Below are 16888 nucleotides of genomic sequence, written 5' to 3' on the forward strand. Positions count from 1 at the left end.
ACACACACACACACACACGCACGCACGCACCAACAATGTGGCGATCGGTGCATATGACTTTGAGGTGGCGAGATACACATATGCATGTCTGCTTTAGATGTTAATGTTACTAGCAAGGCACATGCTACCATGTATGGAATCACAATATACGAGATGAAGTCTGATATACTTGAGTTCCTATTGAATTAGTTTACTTCTGGGCTGTAAGGCAGTAAGTTGCAATGCTACTTTTTTTAATTAAGGGGTATCATTTCCTTTCTCAGTTAAACTGAATAGCACAAATAGTTATGAACCACTCGATAGAATTGTTCCAGGGGTTCCCAACACACTCACCACAATCCTTTTTAGCAACTCCTACCACTAGCTAAATGTCTGTGCGTTGTCACAGAAAAACAAAAAACAAATAGATGAAACAATTGTGTCGAACATGAAAATGTATTGTCTTTGTTCATATAGCCAATTCTCTCTATCCTCGTCTTTCTTCTGGCGGACTCGTATCTCCTTAACCATCATCTTCTTGTGAAAAGACAAAGTGGTGTATCTCTTGTCATCCCTCCTCCACATTCACTTCTATTCTCTTCATGCGCCCTTACTCTAGTACTATTTTCAATCAGAAACTTCTTCATCTCGCCTTACATCGTTTTAGATTTTATTTTCAACTTTGGCAATTCAATGAAATGATCGTCATGCACTGCGAGAGATGGCATATTGTCTGCTTTAAAAATGAGATGGTTCTCACCGGTACAATTTAATAAACCAAGTGTGAGAAATATTGATCATGCAAACATGTCGAGAAACAATCGCTTTCCCAGCCTTGCTAAAAGAAAAAGAAAAAAAATACTTGCGCACATTTGAGCTGAGCTGCCCTGCCACGAAGAAGTCAACGGTCAAAACCCAAAAGAGTACACGGGGAAATAAGAGATGAGAGATAGAGAAGAAGCACGCGATAGCTACAGCTCTGTGTCTCTCTCCGTGTCTACTAATTAGCTCCCATAGCTCGCTTTCTCAAGTTTGCTTAGCAAAAATTGCATTAATCTTCATTATTAATTTTAATAACTGTGGTAGTTTGATTTTTCTATTTGCAGATGATATATTGGACTGATGCGCTAGCCAAGTTCGTAAAAAATCCAAACTGATGAAAAGGACTAGGCAGCATATTTTAAGAGAGGACATGTGGACGCAGGCCGCTTGCATTACTAGCTTCGGTCGATATACACATAGAAAGGTTTCTCCTAAGTGGTTGCAGATAAAAACAACCTGTAAACTGTAGCTCGTCTCCATCTACTACCCCTATAAAAGAAAGAGATGGGCAGATCCAAACAACGCCGTACAATTCTCAGATTTAGCGTACCAGATTCATTTTATGTTTAACACCAAGCCACTAACCACGTCTTACCGCTAAACAGGATTTGGGTGCCGAAAATAAATCCCGTCCCGATGCCCTCGCCCCACCCACGCCGCCCCCGACGCCATAACCTCCCCTGCCTCTTCCCCGTCTCACCTCGCTGTCGATACACGCCCCAACCGCCACGCCTGCCCCCCAACTGTCTTTTGCAGGAATAATGAATACGACTAACCCATTTCTAGAATCTGCAGCATTACTAAAAACTCTGAATCACATTCGCATGTGCATGAAGTTTCAGGGAAACATGATGAGGTAAACAGAGAAACTTTCATGAATATTAGATGGCAGTTACACATACAACATTATTATTCTATCATACCCTAAATAATTGGATTAAAGTTTAGCGCTTTTGGAAGAAGAATAGGGATGATAGTAGGATTGATTTCTGATGTTAGAACTACTAATCTTAAAGTTGTTGACTGCCCTTTAATAACAACCCACACCTTCGCTATGGAAAACATATATTTGTTACCTCATAGTAATAAACATGCTTGCTGCAAAACACATGAAAGGAGATTGCACTGAGACACACATATATGAATTGTGCACATGGGTCTCGAGCTACAATTTGAGTGCATGCGTTGCTTACGATGAACCGCTGAAACTCTTGCTTTCTCTCTATTCTGCTGATAGAAGCAATGGCACATAGCTCACACTCCACTTTTATTTGTGTTATTGTGATATTTTCCTTTTCATCGAAATCTCGACTTTGGACATATTTGTTGTTTTTTTATATTGGTGTGACCTTGTCCGCCTTATATTGTTTGGTGATTACAATATAAATTCTCGAGATAGTGCAAAAGTGGACAGTTTAGCCATTGAATAGTAATTATTCTACTGAATTGCAATGAAACACTCTTCGTACTTCTTGGACTACTACATGGCATGATCCTGAGCGTTATTACCTTGCTGCTGCCTCATGGAATTTCTGGTGTGCCACACTGCATGATCCTGAGGTTAGCCTCAACATAGTTTTATAATTTGCTTTTTTATGCCTTTGGAGCTCTTGTTTTTTATGCTTTTCTTTTCCAAGTTTCCCAAACGATCAACCCAAATAGGTAATTTTTGTTTTACTGCTTTAGGATCACTCGCTATGTGTCAACGGATAACTGAAGTCTGGTTGCATCTATGAACACTTGGAGATTTTGTAGTACTTTTTCCCAGGAGATAAGCTAGCATGAGTAATAGATGACCAACAATAACTAATTACATTTTTTGCTTGACGGCCTTATTGTCTTGTAGGAAGGCCTCTGCACCCCCTCCCGACAATGACACGTTGTGCATCTCACCTGGCCACCCCGCATCCCCTTCTGAGATTGCTTCTCCCATTGGGAGTGAAACTGTAATATGAAATTTGAGATGTATATACATTCAGATGAATGCAGTTTCATCCATTGCTGAAAGAAATGTGATATCCAGTTTCAGGTTTTCTGAAGCCATGATCAGCTAGGGATTGGATAGCAGAAGCATGGCGTGTATAAGATCTGAACATTGAAGACTTGCAATGCAACTCAATGGTATGCCTTCCTCAGTTCCTTGTAATCTTTGAAGCCTAAATTCTGAACTGTTTTTTTATACAAGCCTAAATGTTCTTACGTGTTACTGCTTTTGTACAAGACAACATGAGTACAACATCTACAAAAGTATTTTTGGACTATTTTGTGTGCATCTGGCAATGCATACATTAAGTTGTCGCCATTGCCCATCATCTCATAAACTCTATTATGGGAAGCATGGTTTCGTTTTATCCCATATATATCAGTACTAGTACACCGGTACGTGCACATCACGTGCAAAATTCAATTTCATGAATACGAAGTTCCCTTATGAAACTAACACAATGTCTTTGCAAAGTTTATTTTGTATGTGAAGCTCTCATGGAAGCTGTCCTTACTTCAGTAATCGTTACAGTGGGTGGTTCCGACACAAGGTAATAAAATTATGTTTAGCAATGCATACCATAATAGGGAAATATCTTATAGTCACATTTTTGTAGAAGAGAAATATTTTTATGGTTAACTTGGGAACACGAAAATTGTTGTCAGTCTCATAAATTTTAGTGTTATACTCTAATCACCAGGTGACTTAACTAATGTTAATGTACTACCATGTGTGTTGTATTACCTAAAAAGAAATGCTATATTACACACGAACATGGTAGTACAAAGCTTCGCCACACAAAATACTGTGATGCCTTGAGACACGTGGAAAACAACAACTTACCACATTCACACCATCCTATTCTCTCTCTCTGTTTGCCAGCTACCGTTTGTCAGTAAAATAAGAAAAGGATAGAGATGAGAGTACATGACAAGAAGCTTGGTGTGGCTGCTAACTGCTGTCTGCTGCTCTGCAGGTCCACGGCGTGCCCGGCCTTGCAGTACACAAGCGTGATATCCTACCATAAACAATTCATAATGACCTAGATTTCTCTAGAAAGAAGTACAGTTACAGGTTGGGTACTGTACACGCGAATCCCTCCACTTTGAACCATCGGATTAACCCCATCAACGGCTGAACTTGCTTTTGGGGCTTGAGTTTCAAAATTTGAAAACTGATACACTATATAGTAGTATAGATATAAGTATGTTACCTTCTGTATAATGTTGGTGATTTGTCCATGCAAATATTTAATTAAGCAGTGTTTGTTTTCTGCATCTTTTTTAATATCTTTTTACCACGACAGGGATGGAGCTCTCAGCGATGTGGAGCTCAATGTATTTCAGGTTGTTCAGGGCCGTCTCCAGGATTTTCGGGGCCCGGTGCGAAATGTTAAATGGGACTATGAATTTTTTTTGAAATCCCAAACTAAAGAATAATATAATCCAATCAGACTATTATTTTATTGTATAAAATCTAATATGTGTTTTTTTGCGAATAATTCTAATATGTGTCATTCCATACAAATATGGGTTACTTCATGCAATGTTTAGAAATATATCAAACATGAGTGCTGAAAGAGGAAAGGTAGCGCTAAATTAATAAACTGCCTCACCTGTAAAAAAATTGATGTATGAGCACCATCTTCATAGAACAATTCTAGAAATTCATGTGAAGTCAGAACCTTGGGCTGTAGACCACAAATTAATTTATTAATGATTTGTCTTTCTAAATTATAACGAATAATGCTACAATTGATTAATTATCAGTTATGCTACTAGTGTATTGCACATTGTTGAAAATAGCTATACAACCTACAAGGTCTCTCCAGAACAAAAAAAGCCTAAAATTTGACAACATATAACACTGTCACGTACTCACATGGAGAAAACAAATTCGGCCGAACAAGTTTGTGATGCATGGATTAATAAATCCCATCAGAAGATCTGACCGTGCGTGCTGAATTTGAGGTAGAAGGTGAAACTGGAGATTAAACAAAATCTTCTTACGATACGGGCGGCGGCCAGCAGATGGAACCCGTCGGCAGGCGCAGGGGCCCTTGATCGCTCGTCTGCAGCGGCGCACTAGGGCAAAGGCGGCACGCGATCGAGGGAATAGGCAAATCGCGAACGGGCGAAGCGCGCGATCGATAGGTGATGGACGGCTGGGCACTCGAAGTTTCGCTCCTGGCTTTTCCTTCTCTAATTAAGCCTACACATATCAAGTGATTTGGGGGCCCCAAAAATTTAGGGGCCCTGTGCGGTCGGCCACTTTGGCCTGCCTTGTAGACGGGCCTGAGGTTGTTCTATACAGTGTTATTAGTGTTTTAATATATACTTATTTGCGTAAGAAGTTCGCATATGTTAGTGATTCCTCTCGGCAAAGGAAATATCCTCCCTTCAATACAATAAATAAATTCAATGTTCATGCGCTAAATGAAAATCGTTAGTTCATTATTACTACATTATTATCAGCTATTGATTTTGTAGTATTTATTAATTAGTAGTGCCTCACTAGGATGAACATGTATTTTCTTCTCCGCAAAAGAATGATTTTTCAATGGTTTTTCCGGGCTGTTTATTTTTCAGAAATTGTGACCTGCTGAATTCTTTTTCCCTTACTGCACACATGCACATCATTTTAATTTGTGTGCACTTCCCAACTTGTTAGTGTCATCGTACCATGTTTGTTAGTCATGCTTTACTTATTATTTGGGCACCTTGGGGTAACATCTTGCCAATGTTTGTTCAGAATGGTAAATACATGTTCAACTCGAAATCATATTACCTTTCATTATGTTGGAAGGAAAAAGCCTTTAAAACTGGATATATGTAAGAATGCTGTCATTTAAAACTATCCTTAATTTGTTTATATCTTTGTAAAGCACTTATTTATAATGCTTGAGTTATCAGGTTAGTCACATAAAACAATACGCACTTGCACTTTCAGGCATACCTAGACTTGATTGCCAGTTGCTCTACTCTAGGTGTTGGTTTAATACTAATACCTTGTCTTCAAACTTTAACCGTGGAAATTATATGGCTCATGTAAGTGCTAATACTTTCACCTTCAAGTTTAGCAAAGTGACGTACTATTTTCTAATGTATGTGAGGATATATGGCGCTTTATTGCCTGGCAGGCTCAATCTTGATGACACAATTAGAGTAAGTACTTGGAGAAAATTTTATTAGTTATGATATCTTTATTAAGAGGTTTCATTGACAGTGAAGTCCAAAGGTAGAGCCGAACATTATACCATGCTTAAGAATGTATGTGACTTCTATAATAGTGTTTGTCGTACCAGCATCTCTTTTACAGAACAAACATATTTTATGTAGTATCCTAGCTTCAAACTATTTCCCGGTGTTCTTTTGTAAATTGTGCTGATGCATGTCGAAGTACTCAGGCAGTCTGATAATTTATCATTTCATCTCTTTTTCGCCATGAAATGTATCGGTTAATCTTACAAAGTTGATATGCTACTCACTTCAGGCACAGACTCCATGCCCATCGAGTTGCATTTGTGATCAGCCAACACACTGTAAAACTGAGAAACTTGTGCTCGATCGCCTCCAAGAAGTAGAAATTAGTGAATTATCAGGAACTGAACATGAACGTGATTTTGTGCAACGGTCTTTTCATCAATCGATCATGAAAGCAAGGCCAAGGGGTTGTGCCAGATGTTACGAAGCTTGTCCACATTGGAACTATGTATCGAATTTTATGTGCACCGCTGCTTGGTGGGGAAAGTTCTGTATGTTCCTAGAGATTAAAACACTGATTTGTCAATTCTCTTCGCAAGCTTCTGGTTTGTGTGGTCCTGTTGTGCTCAGGAGTCAGGAGTGGTGACGAATTCATGTTGTGAGAATATGTCGATGCTGTTGAGACTGTCTTTCTAGGATGCGTGTTTATCTCTGTAACCTGTATGAAACTATAGATTCTAATTAATTTGCTAAAATAGTAGCTGCTTACCCTGATTTCTAATAGCATTTGTTAGGTGGGGCGCATTGCTGTTTATTAGTTGAATGGTGATTTCTGCTGAATTTCTGTTATTGTAATGGTATATGGGGCTGTAAGTTCATTCTTTTGATATCATTGTAAAGGTATGGCTCTTTCATGATTTGAACCTTGCACCGGTAAGGTTTCCACAACACTATGTATGATCTAACAATGGGCGAAAATATTTATTGGAGCATTTGTTTCAAACAAATGATTTTTATAGTAAGATATTTCTAATATTTAAGTGTGCGTGATGTATTTTAGATAGTACTGCAATATTGTGTGCCCGATTGTTATTGAGATTAACAAAATATTTAAAATTATAGTGAAAATGTACAATCTCCAATAACACAGTGGGTATTAATATTTATATTTGTTAAGACGTGCGTTGCATGTGCCGCTTACTAGTTTTGTGAAAGGAACTCCTTACGACGGTTTCCACACATTTCCGGGCAGAAAATTCTCGGCGCTCCTCAAGTCAAATAAGTTACACGTACGTACGCTCCATCCACAGCCGTGTACCGAGCCGCTGATGACCGAGGGTTGCGAGTGACCAAGACCAATATATGGCAGCAGCAAGTGGCATCGACGATCGATCACTGGAATGGACAAGCTGGCAGACCCTACGCCTACGTTGCGTACGTATCCGGAGGAAGGAGAAAGCGAGAGGCAGCAGCAGCAAAGTGGCGGCTATCACAGGTTCACGGTGTACAATAATTCTACTGGAAAGGGGATGGAACCCTGACCTGACAGAGTAAAAATATTGTTTTGCACATTGCTTTCGTGCGTGCGTGTCATGTTTGGTGCGGTCATCCACTCGAGGAAACGAAAGAAATGGCGCGCGGTGCGGTGCGGTGCGGCGGTCAGGTCCGTCATGCCCCGGCCTCCCGCCTTACCGTGTATTACGTGCGGTGCGGATCACTTGAACGTACTTTTGACTCGCGGTGCGCCCATGCTTGATGCTTCGTCCCCGTTTCCTCCCTCGGAACAGTCAGAGCTGCATGGCATGCGACGGTCGTACCTGCCCCATGGAACTCCCTGCCGGTCCGTTTCATTAACCGGCCGGCGGCTATAAATACGGGCGCACGCCGGTGCGCCTAACCACAGTTCACAACTCAACACAGAGCCACAGAAGAGCAGCATCAAGAGACGAGCGGAGCAGATAAGGCAGCGACCTCCCAGGCTAACACCTGTAAAGAGAATCTTTGGTTCAGCAGCTCTCCTGTACGTGCCTAGCTGAAGCTCGAGGGCACCGGCCGGTAGGAGGACACCAGCATGTCGCCCGTGCACGTCCCGGAGCTCAGCAGCGGCGGGTCGGGGTCGGGGTCGCTCACCCTGAACCCCGTGCAACGCGCGCTCACCCGGCTGTCGTCGTCGTCGGCCCTGACGCCCAGGTCGCCCCCGCCGTCCTACGGGAGCATCGTCACCGTGCTCAGCATCGACGGCGGCGGCGTCCGCGGCATCATCCCTGGAACCATCCTCGCCTTCCTCGAAGAGAAGCTCCAGGTGAGCAATTAGCTTTTGCTCCCGTTGCACCCATGGTAGTTACTGCAGGTGCACCAGTTCTAATGGCTTTCTTGCTATTTTCTGTAGGAGCTCGATGGGCCGGACGTGAGGATCGCCGACTACTTCGACGTGATCGCCGGGACGAGCACCGGGGGCCTGGTGACGGCCATGCTCACGGCGCCCGACGCCAAAGGACGCCCGCTCTTCGCCGCCAAGGACATCAACAACTTCTACCTGGAGCACTGCCCAAAGATCTTCCCTGCCGTCTACGGCGGGCCCCTGGGCTTGCTCAGGAGCATGAGGGGGCCTAAGTACGACGGCCAGTACCTCCACTCCGTCGTGAAAGAGCTCCTCGGCGAGATGCGGGTCGGCGAGGCGCTGCAGAACATAGTCATCCCCACCTTCGACATCAAGCTGCTCCAGCCCACCATCTTCTCCAGATACGACGTACGTGCATCATCATACATATGCATGGGCTCGTCGATTAGATGTTATTTCTCCATGCTCATGCTTACGTGAGACGTGAATGTACAGGCCCGGAACGACGTCTCCAAGAACGCTCTTCTGTCCGACGTCTGCATCAGCACGTCGGCGGCACCTACTTACCTCCCCGGCCACCACTTCGAGACCAAGGACAAGGATGGCAAGCCCCGGGCTTTCAATCTCATCGACGGAGGCGTTGCCGCAAACAATCCGGTGAGTGATAGATAACTGGTTTATGTCTCAGTCCCTTAAAAAAACACTCCAAAGAATATAATGGAATTCTCATGACGTCCATCTACTACTGTGCTCTAATTTGATATATGTTGACATTGGATACATGCAGACAATGTTGGCCATGACGGACGTGAGCAAGCAGATCCTGCTGGGCAACCAGGACTTCTTCCCGATCAAGCCGGCCGACTACGGCAAGTTCATGGTGCTCTCCCTCGGCACCGGCTCCGCCAAGGTGGAGGAGAAGTTCGACGCCGCCGCGTGCAGCAAGTGGGGGGTCCTCGGGTGGCTCTACAACCACGGCACCACGCCGCTCATCGACAGCTTCAGCCAGGCCAGCGCCGACCTCGTCGACATCCAGGCGTCCGTGCTCTTCCAGGCGCTGCGCTGCGAGAAGCGCTACCTCCGCATCCAGGACGACGAGCTCAAGGGCGACACCTCCTCCGTCGACGTGTCCACGCCGGAGAACCTCAACAGGCTCGTCCAGGTCGGCAAGGCGCTGCTCAAGAGGAGCGTGTGCAGGGTGAACGTCGAGACGGGCAAGACCGTGCCCGACCACAATAGAGGCACCAACGAGGAGGAGCTAGTCAGTTTCGCACGGATGCTCTCACAGGAGCGCAAGGCCAGGTTGCAGAAGAAGGGAGTCAACGTCCCACAGTAAATAACATTGGGTGGTTAATAGTAGCATGTAGCTAAACTCACATTATTACGTGCAAGGCAAATATAGGATAAGTCAATAGATGGTCGAACCACGGTAGGCTAGAAATATTGAACTGCCAAAGCTCAGACTCACATAGGTCTGGAAACAAGTTGTATAAGTGGGAGAATGAAATAAATAGCCAACTATTTATCGTGGGCACAACATGAAATTTATCAGCCTATATTGGATCCTAGAAAATACACATTGGCTCCCGCGTCACTCTGCGGGGCGACATCTGAAACCCAGCCGTTCCTGTCCACCGCCGAAGAGAGCTGACATGCAATCACTGCGATACTGCAAAATTTGGCATTCGTCATTTTAAGAATATAACCCTTGTGTGTGACAAACATGCATAGGTAGTCATCAGTGTAGGAGTAATCCTTGTATATAAGGAACTCATTAGGCGGAAATTCAATTTGGCTCCCGGGCCCAAATATTTTTTCAAATGTCAAAAAAATCAAGACAAATTTTTTATGTGATTTTAGTCACACCAAATGCTACATGCAAATTTTAAGGCAAAAAGGTTAAGCACTTTGGCCTGTGCACAAAAAAAAATTTGAAGACCAAATGTCACCTAAATTTGTTTTTTCTTTTCCCAGACGAAACACTACCACTCCATTTCGCATAAATTTGTCAAGCGTTTTTTCTTTTCACAGACGAAACACTACCACTCCATTTCGCATAAATTTGTCAAGTATGCTTGCGACGCTAACATCTACAACAAATATTCAGATTTTTTTTTGATTTTTTGTTACCCACTCGGTATGTTTGCTGTACCAAGATGTACCAATAACAATAAGTTGAAGGATGGGAGATAGGGTGGACGAGGATCAAGACGCGGTAAGGGCGAGGCAGCTAGAGTTCAGTGGGAGGAGAGCATGTTTCTAGTTTTATATGTTGGGCAGTGTCAGCGCATGGTAAACCGAGAAAAATCGGTTATATAAACCAAAAAAAAGGGAGAGGGGAGCACGTACGTGGGAGCAGACGAAAGAGATAAGCAGAATAAACATATGTGGGAGGACAGACGAAGACACAGGCGAAAGAAAATTTACACAAGATGAAACATTTTCATCTTTTTAAGGTAGTATATACACTATTTTCTTATAACAACGAGGACATTTCTTCTAAAAAAACAAGGAAAATTTTCAACAAAAAAATAAACTCAAGTCTTGTCATGAATATGAACCAGGCCATTTCATACAGAAGAAAATAAGAACTAACATGTATTCCTTCACCAACTCATTCTAAAAGTGATGAAACCTACAACCGTAATCTTGTTTTGGATAACCAAACATGGAGCATTGTTCCCATTCAATTTCGGGTCCCTATAATGTATATCCTGTCTGCATTTGTGCACACGAATGTGCCTAAAAGCATAAACTCTTCATAGGAGTGCAAAATCGGTGATATCTCTCAAAGCAATCATCATGATTCGATGGATTGACGAGAGAAAATATAGTTGAGCGGAGATGGGAGACAAACATATGGAGCATACAGCTATTTTAAGTATGGCATAACAGGTTCAGTGGCTCCATTCTTTTGGGTTGGTTCCTGTTAGACTTCCTCCACCTGTAAACACAATTTTCACAATTCATCATTCATTCACCAGTAATGGTTATAAAACTCACTGAAAAGTATATACTAGTTTTTTTAGCTGGAAATGTAGGATAGTTGCAAAAGTAAGCAAACAGATGTTCAACACTATGGCTGCAAATGGTAATTGCTGGAAAATCCACATTGGTATTATCAGTCTAACTATCTAAACTTTACTACAAGCACCGTTTCAAAATGTATGGCCAATTTTATCAACAAGATTAGCGATTATACAAGGATCGGTCTAAAGTATAGATTGCATTGAATATGGTCCAAATAAATAGAGAATATTATATTTTTGGTCCCTCAAGTATCCCATTATTTCCGAAATAAAAGACCATGCAATTTTTAGTCTGTTTCTAGAGAGGAGGCCTACTTAAGTATCATCAGGACAAGTTTGCATAACACTTCCGAAATGGTAGCAAAAGATGTATGTTTGTGAGAGAAAACAGTTAATTAGGAAGAACTGGATCAAACATGAGGTTGAATGTCCGACCTGTGGAAGATTCATTAACTCCATAACAGCTCTCTTCGGAGTTAGTTCATTATCAATTATTCGTGCAACTGCTGTCAGGACTGGCAGTTTGACGTTGTACTTCTGAGCTAATGCAATGACAGCGCCAGCAGTTGACACACCTTCAGCAACCTGAAGTGACAGACAATATACTACTTACTAACCATACAGGTGATATCTCGAACCAATAGAGGGGAGTGTAACAAACCTGATTCATTGAATTCAAGATCTCATCAAGTTTCTCGCCTGAACCAAGACGCAATCCCACATTTCTGTTCCGTGAAAGATTTACAAAACATGTAAGCATGATATCACCTGAGCCAGATAAACCAGAAAGGGTTGTTGGCTTTGCTCCCATCTGCAAATTAATAAGTTGATCCTTTAAAACAGTAGTTTTTGGTTTCATAGATAATACAGTCCAGAAGATAAACTACTACTGCACACCTTTGTCGCCAACCACCGAATTTCAGAACAGCCTTGAGCAACAAGGGCAGCCATACAATTATTTCCAAGATGCATACCTTCAACTATACCTGCTGCTATTGCAAGAACATTCTTAAGTGCGCCTGCAATTTCTACCCCTGTAACGTCACTGAAGCATCACAGTTCACATTTAAATATTTTTTGTAATATTTGAATGCATCGCTATGAATCGATGCAAAACCCTAACAGTATATCTCATAATTCATCTTGCCGGTCTGAAATCTTAAAACAAGCATAATAAAATTAGATAAGATAGCTTTATCTGGAGAAGAAATTTTTCAGTGTGCCACATCATCTGAAGATACTACTCAAAACCCAGTGTGCTATATCAGCTGAAGCTACTGCTCAAAATCCACCACTACGATGCATAGTAGCCAATGGATTGAAATCCAAAGCGGTCGGGCTACATGGCACTCCAACACACAGCAGCTTCATTTTCTTTTTGTGAATACGGAAGAGATCTTCATATCATTCCATTCCAAGAAGGAAAAGTTTACACTGCCGTCTTACGGCTCTACAAACATAGCAGATTCTTGAACACGTTTGCAAGAAAACACAAGCAACTGCTCTAGAAAAATTCAAAAGCCTATTCTCTAACTACATGAAGCAAAGCAAGTATACATCTGACGAACCACACTCAGAAAGGAGTTGCTCTAGGCTGGACAGACACAGGTTAATCGAATATACCTCTGGTCGACCATTAGCTACTGGCTTCGCTATCGTGGGCGTCTATTGTGAACCTTGATTCACAACGGGATAACTACGGTGCTGAAGATAGCCAGATGGCATGGCTGTGAGCGATTGGGCAGACATAGGTTTAGATGAGAGAATAAGTTGGGGAAATAGATTGATTGTTCTTGCTTTCCTCAACCCTAGATACGTACTATGTTTATGCAGTAGAGCTTAGGCCTTACTAACACAACTGGACTCCTTAGACCTATGCTAATATGAACTCCTTAGGGCAACTCCAACGCGGATCACCGAAATGGACCTTTGTGGGTGGTTCACGACACATATAGGGCTTTTTCTTCCTTATTAGTTATTTGTATAGTCCTTCCTTCTCCCAATATGTCGTATGGTGGTAACCCTTCTCTTGAGGTGGTAAGAGATCTTCTGGTGTCCTTGGGGTGTCTTGGGCTTTTGGGGTCAGTCTTGGCGTCGAAGGGAGGCAGGCCGATACGTGAACTGACTTATCACTCCCACTCATAAGGGACAAGGATCAAGAGCGCCACTTCAACAATTCTGCGGTTATGGGAGATTTGTGCTCTCTAGGTCCTAACTGCGGGATCACATGGTCGTATACTCGTATTGTATCCCTTAAAGATAGGTACCAAACTAACCGGGCGAGGACTACCGATATAAGGGAAGTACTGACCCCCGCCAAGGGGAGGGAGATACACGGGACCACATACCCTTAACCTAGCCCAGTAGATAGGGAAGCTCTATTATAATCAGTTGTGTTCATCAATAAAGATGGGTAGGCAGGACTAAATCTGATTATTAGTCCAGCTGGGCCGGGGGCCAGGCTTGCAAAAGCCCAACCTTCAAACTGCAAGCCCAAGCCCGGCCCGAACGACACTTCTCGTCACCTCCACGTGTAAGCCCGGCTTGAAGCTTGAAAGACCAGCCCGAAATCATGAAAAACAGAAGCCTGAGCCCAGCCTGAACTGCCTTTATGGCTAGAAAATGAAGCCCAAGCCCAGCCCTAATGCAAAGCCTGACCTGACCTGGCCTGGGTTTTTCGGGCCAGGTTGTCCATGCCCAGGTCTAGGCAGGACGTAGAGCTATTACCCATCTGGGGGTTGAACCTGGGTAAAACCACTGTGTCAGCATCATCGCCGACGAGATCCCTTTGGGCACCACCCCTCTTTACATTTGTTCCACGACTACCTTCAGATCGTAAGATCGACGGACTATTATCCGTCACACAACCTTAGATACATGGTATGCTTATTACTACTCCCTCCGTCCCATAATGTAAGACATTTTTGCAAGCTATATTAGGTTGTAAAAACGTCTTGCATTATGGGACGGAGTAGTAGATGCTTAAGCCTTCCTAATCAATCGGATTCCTTAGACCTATACTAATATGAACTCTCATCTTGACACCTAGCCTATGGAATCTGGAGGCCGACTCCTTCTCTCTGTTTGGGCTCCCTCCTGGTAGTCCACAACACTTTCCTACATGAATAACTAAATCAATTGTCCACAGGTGGGCAATATAGATCCCCTTATGCAAAAGAAATCTCAGTTGTTCATAGTAAGTTCCTATTATTTAATTATGCAGTAGCAACTAGTTTTGTGGCTAAGACAATACTGCGCAACCAAACAAACAATAATCGTGGTTATGACATGCATGCTTTTGTACACGTTTTGTGGCTGAAGATTAAGCGTCTAAAGGTGAAGTATTAGTTATAACTACCTTGATGTGCTTATCCTCAAATTTGAAGATGCTAAGAGCTGTTGAACAGCACTTGCCAGCTTTCTGTCTTTGGATGCCACCACCATAGCTGCAATATTAAGTTGGATAACTGTATAGCTGTATTTACAAACAGATTCCAGAAAGTGCTTGGAAAGCCAAAAATTCTTCAACATAGCAACATGAACCAGACAACTTAGTGTCACAGGAAAGCACAAGAGAATATGACATAAAACTTAACAATAGGAGAAATGATCTTAACTAACCTGTTGGTAGTTTCTCCATCAGTTCTACTGCAAAAGAAGGTCCTGACAGAACAATAAATGGTTGGCGAGGATTTCCCAGTGCAAGAGGAATGATTTGAGACATTGTCCGAAGGGTGTTAAGTTCCAGCCCTTTGCTAAGTGATATGAATGGCAACTTTGGATCAACATATGTTGAAATACTCTCAAGAAAGGATGAACTGAACTGCCAGGAAAAATATCAGACTCCAAAAAAGAAGAAACCCTCCTGGAAACCACAGTGCTTCATAAAGAACTGTTAATACCTGAACAGGGACAGCGTGGAAGCAGAAATTAGCTCCTGCTAAAGCTTCACTAGCACTAGTTGTTGCAACAATATTTTCTGGCAAGCTGTATTCTGACAAGTATTTGCTGCAGTGGAGTGAAAGCAGCATGTTACATACAAAGTTTGGATGGCTGTGTGCATCAATCAATCGAATGGTTTGCAATATTCTCCTTACGAAACTAGCCTCATCATAACAATCATCGAGAAAACACGACTAAAACAGACCCTCTTGGTGAGTTAGTGTTAGGCAGATAGTAAGGAAAGCAACGAGGTTACCCACGAGTTGACATGGCGGTCGTTGATGGAGCGGCAGACGAGGTCATCCCGGAGCAGCATGGCCACCTCAAGGTCGGGCTTCTTGGCTGCCACCTGCGCCGCCATCGCCGTTCCGAACGAGCCCCCTCCGAGGACCACCACCTGCAGTTTCCTCCGACGATCAGATCCCATCCCACAAATAAGTTTGCGGCGCCATGGGTTGAAGCAAACAAGAGTCTTTCCGTCACCTTGCGCGTGGTCTCGAGGACGTCGCTGCGGTTGCGGCTGCGCCAGGAGCGAGACCACCGGACGAGCTTCTCCCACGCGATCCGCACCACGCGGCGGCGGTCCTTCCGGCCGCCGCGTGGGGCCTCTCCCTCGTCCGTCTCGGCATCTGGCGGCGGCGCGTCGGAGGCGGCGGCGCAGATGGGTAAGCCACGGTGGCGAGCGGTGGGGGTGCGAGGGCGAAAGATTGGGGCGGGGGGAAGGAAGGCGGCGGTGGCCATGAGAGCGAGCAGCAAAGGGGGAAAATGGAAGAATGGGAGGTACAGCATTTTGCTATCTTATCCGTTCCCGCCCCTTTCTCGGTTTCTCGTTTGTCGCTCTGCTTCATCTCAAAACGCCCGCACGCATGCATCTCGACCAGCTTTTGCGTATTTAAATACTCCCTCCAAATACTTGTCTTTTTTTTAGCATCAGTACAGACACAAGCGTTCATATACATGCGCATACACTCACCCCTATGAACGCACGCACGCACACCCTACCCCTATGAGCACCTTCGAGAGATTGAGCCGGCATATCATCTTGAAATTTACGAAGTCACCGTAGGCGCCTCGTCGTCGACAGGAACGTCTCCTCCCACTGAAAGCGCATCGCCGGAAATCCTGAAATAAATTTAAAAATAATGCGAGCACTAGGATTTGAACCCTGGTGGGTTGAAGATACCACTGTCCACCCAACTCAACCACAGGTTACTTGTCCTGAAAATAGATATAAATGAATGTATTTGGAACTAAAGTACATCTAGATACATCCATTCTTGGGACAGGTATTTCCGGACGGAGGGAGTATATTAAACCAACTCCAGTCCTTTTACCAATTAACATCTTAGAATATTTCACAAAACCATTATCGCCTAGCTTTCGATTTTTTGGAAATATATTGGCAGATGAGTTAGTTGTTGTTATACTTATTTCGTTAGTCTCCTTAGTAATCCCTATACTGGTCATGTTTCTTGGATTATTTACAATCAATATTCAAGCTCTTATTTTTGCAACACTAGTAAGCGTGCACGTGCAACGCACATCTCTCAAATATAACACTTGCCTTTTGAAATCTATTTATTTTTTA

The 16888-nt window shown here is 43.3% G+C and overlaps 2 protein-coding genes across 4 annotated transcripts; one reads left to right on the forward strand and one right to left on the reverse strand.

Moving 5' to 3' along the window:
• The first annotated feature begins 7879 nt into the window (after positions 1 to 7879).
• LOC123089231 (patatin-like protein 2) lies at positions 7880 to 9861 on the forward strand. The gene is made up of 4 exons (XM_044510955.1): positions 7880 to 8290; positions 8378 to 8737; positions 8825 to 8986; positions 9117 to 9861. The coding sequence occupies exons 1-4, from the start codon at positions 8060 to 8062 to the stop codon at positions 9663 to 9665; spliced, it is 1302 nt and encodes a 433-aa protein (XP_044366890.1). The 5' UTR covers positions 7880 to 8059; the 3' UTR covers positions 9666 to 9861.
• An 890-nt stretch (positions 9862 to 10751) lies between these two features.
• On the reverse strand, positions 10752 to 16160 carry LOC123093311 (glycerol-3-phosphate dehydrogenase [NAD(+)], chloroplastic). 3 transcript variants are annotated; one of them, XM_044515239.1, is made up of 9 exons: positions 15784 to 16160; positions 15557 to 15697; positions 15261 to 15366; positions 14980 to 15181; positions 14717 to 14804; positions 12256 to 12403; positions 12020 to 12169; positions 11794 to 11943; positions 10752 to 11273 (listed from the first exon to the last, which is right to left on the reverse strand). In XM_044515239.1, exons 1-9 carry the CDS (start codon positions 16146 to 16148, stop codon positions 11259 to 11261), a joined length of 1365 nt encoding a protein of 454 aa, XP_044371174.1. In that variant the 5' UTR covers positions 16149 to 16160; the 3' UTR covers positions 10752 to 11258. The 3 variants fall into 3 exon arrangements, with proteins under 3 accessions (XP_044371174.1, XP_044371173.1, XP_044371172.1); XM_044515238.1 differs by having other exon boundaries at positions 11211 to 11943; positions 15561 to 15697; XM_044515237.1 differs by having other exon boundaries at positions 11211 to 11943.
• Between the last annotated feature and the right edge of the window lie 728 nt (positions 16161 to 16888).

This window comes from Triticum aestivum, chromosome 4B (assembly GCF_018294505.1).
Source record: "Triticum aestivum cultivar Chinese Spring chromosome 4B, IWGSC CS RefSeq v2.1, whole genome shotgun sequence".
In the NCBI taxonomy this organism is placed as follows: Eukaryota; Viridiplantae; Streptophyta; class Magnoliopsida; order Poales; family Poaceae; genus Triticum; species Triticum aestivum.